This window comes from Gastrolobium bilobum, unplaced genomic scaffold (assembly GCF_033153095.1).
Source record: "Gastrolobium bilobum isolate Gb01-03AN ecotype WA unplaced genomic scaffold, APGP_CSIRO_Gbil_v1 utg32822, whole genome shotgun sequence".
Lineage (NCBI taxonomy): Eukaryota > Viridiplantae > Streptophyta > Magnoliopsida > Fabales > Fabaceae > Gastrolobium > Gastrolobium bilobum.
This window is the reverse complement of record NW_026895653.1, coordinates 1,470-4,602: the sequence shown is the minus strand read 5'-3', so window position 1 is coordinate 4,602 and position 3,133 is coordinate 1,470. Positions and strand designations below refer to the sequence as shown.

Below are 3,133 nucleotides of genomic sequence, written 5' to 3'. Positions count from 1 at the left end.
GAAGGGAAGTTCGAGTCTGCTGGTTTTCTTACATGTAGTAAGGTAAGTGTTTTTTTTAGAAAATCTTCAATATTTGTGGTCCCCCCTCACCTCATGTTGTCTATTCTTTGTTGGAGGATGGTCCCCCATGTGCGCTCCATTGTGAGTTATCATGGTTAGGGTTTTAAAAAAAAAATACCCATTTATGTATGTGGTCCTCTTCACTACCGGTTTGTAAAGTATATTGCCATTTTTTAGTGCATTGTGGTCACCAATTTTTTAGTGCATGCATAATTTGTAAAGGTGCAATTTTTTTCCACGTTATTGGCTTGTCCCCCCTCTCGGCAGTGATGAGTTTGATGTATATGGTTATTGCCATTTTTTAAATTGGTTTGTGGACCCTGATGTTCGCATGAATTTATTGTAATTTACAGCCCTGTGTTGATTTTTTTTCCAGATGGATGAATACATAGTGATAAGGTATCATCATGGGGGTGTGTTGAAGAGAGATGATAAAGGGGTCCTAACCTATGTAAATGGCAAAGTGGTTGACTTACCTGAGATGGATGCTGACTTCGTCAACCTGCGTGACCTTGATACTCTGTTCAAGGGTTATGGGTATGGGACGTGTAAGCAAATGTTGTGGCTCATGCCAAACACAACAGATTTAGACGTAGGTTTAAGGCCTTTGAATACGGACGCTGATATTGTGGAGATGGTCAAGCCTGCATTGAGTAATGGCAATCTCATAGAAATTTATTTTGAAGATTGCATTGCAACCCCTGTCTATGTTTCACCGGAAGAAGTTATTGCACATGCACATGAGGGTGGCAGTGGTGGAGAGGAGGATGAGGGTGGCAGTGGTGATGGGTTGGAGGATGAGGGTGGCAGTGATGGTGATGAGGATGATAGTGGCAGTGGTCATGAGTTTTCTACTGATTCAAAAGATAGTGTGGAGGATGAGGCATATAAACCTCCTCCACCTATGTATGATACAGAAACAGAGAGTGAAGAGGAGTGCAAGGGGAAGGGTAAAGCTGTCGAAAAAAAAAACAAAAAAGGAAGAAAAAAAAGCAGGTTGAAGAGTTGGTAGGGGAAAATACAATGGAAGAGGATGAGAAGTCAATGTCGTTCGAGGAGGGTGGGTATGGGTATAACTTTGAAGAGTTGAACACGCCTCCTTCAAGTGGTGCTGAAGAGGATGAAAAGGTTGTCAATCCAAAATTTAATGTGCATGAGGAGTTTGGTCATGTACACTTAGAGGTAGGAATGGAGTTTGTGAGTCTTCAATTATTTAAAAATGTTGTCAAAGACTACAGTATTGATCTAGGAAGACAATTCAAGTGGCTGAAGAATGACAAAGTGAGGGCCCGAGCAAAATGTAGTAATGATGAATGTGATTGGATGATTTACTGTTCGTGGAACAACAAAATGAAAGCTTTCCAAATCAAGACTTTTAATAACATCCACACTTGCTGCAGACTTTTTAGAAACAAGAGGGCAAGTAGGGATTGTGTTGCAAAGAAGTTAGAAAAAAGGCTAATGACCCAGCCGAACATGACAAGGGCTGAGGCCTACGACCACATGAAAGAGGAGTACAAAGTTCATGTCCATTTGAAGAAAGTGAACAAAGCACTTCAGAAAGCCAAGGCCAAAATCGAAGGGTGTGAAAAAGAACAGTACGCAAAATTGAGAGACTACTTAGGTGAGCTATTGAGAAGCAATCCAGGGTCTACATGTCAAATGCAAGTGATCCCACAACCTTATCCGAACTCCTCTCCCATATTTTCTAAGTTGTACATTTGTCTGGATGCATGCAAGAAAGGGTTCAAAGCTGGCTGCAGGCCCTTAATTGGTTTGGATGGATGTTTCTTGAAAGGATATTATGGAGGTCAATTGATAAGTGCAGTTGGGGAGGATGCCAACAAAAGTTTCTTTGTCATTGCATATGCAGTTGTTGATAGTGAAACAAAAGAGATCTGGAAGTGGTTTTTAACCCTGTTATAGGAAGACATTGACCCTCACGCAGTGTTTGGATGGAATTTTATTTCTGACCAACAGAAGGTGTGTTAAGCTTGTTTCATTTGAACTTGCTTTAGTATTCAGCCACATATTTGTTTGCTGATTTTTTTTCTTCAGTCAATATACATTTGGTTATTGGTTATTCAGTTATTTGTTGAATGATTTTTTTCTGCTGTTAGTTACCTGCTTATTAGTTATTGGTTTTTTTGTATTTGCATTCAGTGTATTGCTTATTGGTTTAAAAGCCAATGCTGCATTTTCATGATTACACAAACTGCATTTTTTACTGCATTGCTGATGTTAAGTGCATTGCTGATGTTAAGTGCATTTCTGATGTTAAGTGCATTTGTGTTAATGTCAGGGACCAATTAGTCCCCCGTTCAATTTGTCAGGGACCAAAACGACCATCGAGGGAAATTGCCAGGGACCTAATTGATCCTCGTATATTTAAGTCAGCAACACTTTGTGGCAATCTATATATGTTTTTGTGATACCTTTTTTTTTTGGTGTCTGTGTGTAGGGGCTGATTCCAGCACTGCAAGAGGTGATGCCTGGTGCATATCATCGTTTTTGTGATGCAGCACGTTTGGAAGAATTTCATAAAGCAATGGAAAGACAAGGCAATTCAAGCCATGGTTTGGGAGTGTTCAAGATGCACCACTGTCCCCCAGTTCCAGCAATGCATGGCACGGTTGAAAGTAAAGAATGAGGCTGCATGGAAGTACTTGGATGGCATCCAGCCCTCAAGTTGGGTGAAAGCTTATTTCAGCCACTGGCCGAAATGTGATAATATCACAAACAACATGGCAGAGGTATGGAATGCCAAGATCGTTGGATATAGGTCAAAACCGATTATCACTCTATTGGAGGAACTGAGATGCTACATTATGAGGAGGATGGCTGCACATCAGAGGGTGTTAGGAACTGTTCGGGGTAAAATAGCTCCTGCTCAGCAATTGAAACTGGATCAGTTAAAGGTTCTTAGCAATTCATGGACACCCACTTGGACTGGAAATCTGCAGCAAGATATGTATGAGGTCAGTGGGAAAGGTGATAGAGTTGGAGTCAATTTAACAACACATACATGTGCATGCAATGTATGGCAGTTGACTGGACTACCTTGTGAGCATGC

The 3,133-nt window shown here is 40.9% G+C and overlaps 1 protein-coding gene across 1 annotated transcript; it reads left to right on the top strand.

The window, feature by feature from the left end:
• Positions 1-1,083: 1,083 nt before the first annotated feature.
• On the top strand, positions 1,084-2,710 carry LOC133286856 (uncharacterized). Its single transcript, XM_061484359.1, has 3 exons — positions 1,084-1,967; positions 2,363-2,456; positions 2,522-2,710. Exons 1-3 carry the CDS (start codon positions 1,084-1,086, stop codon positions 2,708-2,710), a joined length of 1,167 nt encoding a protein of 388 aa, XP_061340343.1.
• Positions 2,711-3,133: the final 423 nt, after the last annotated feature.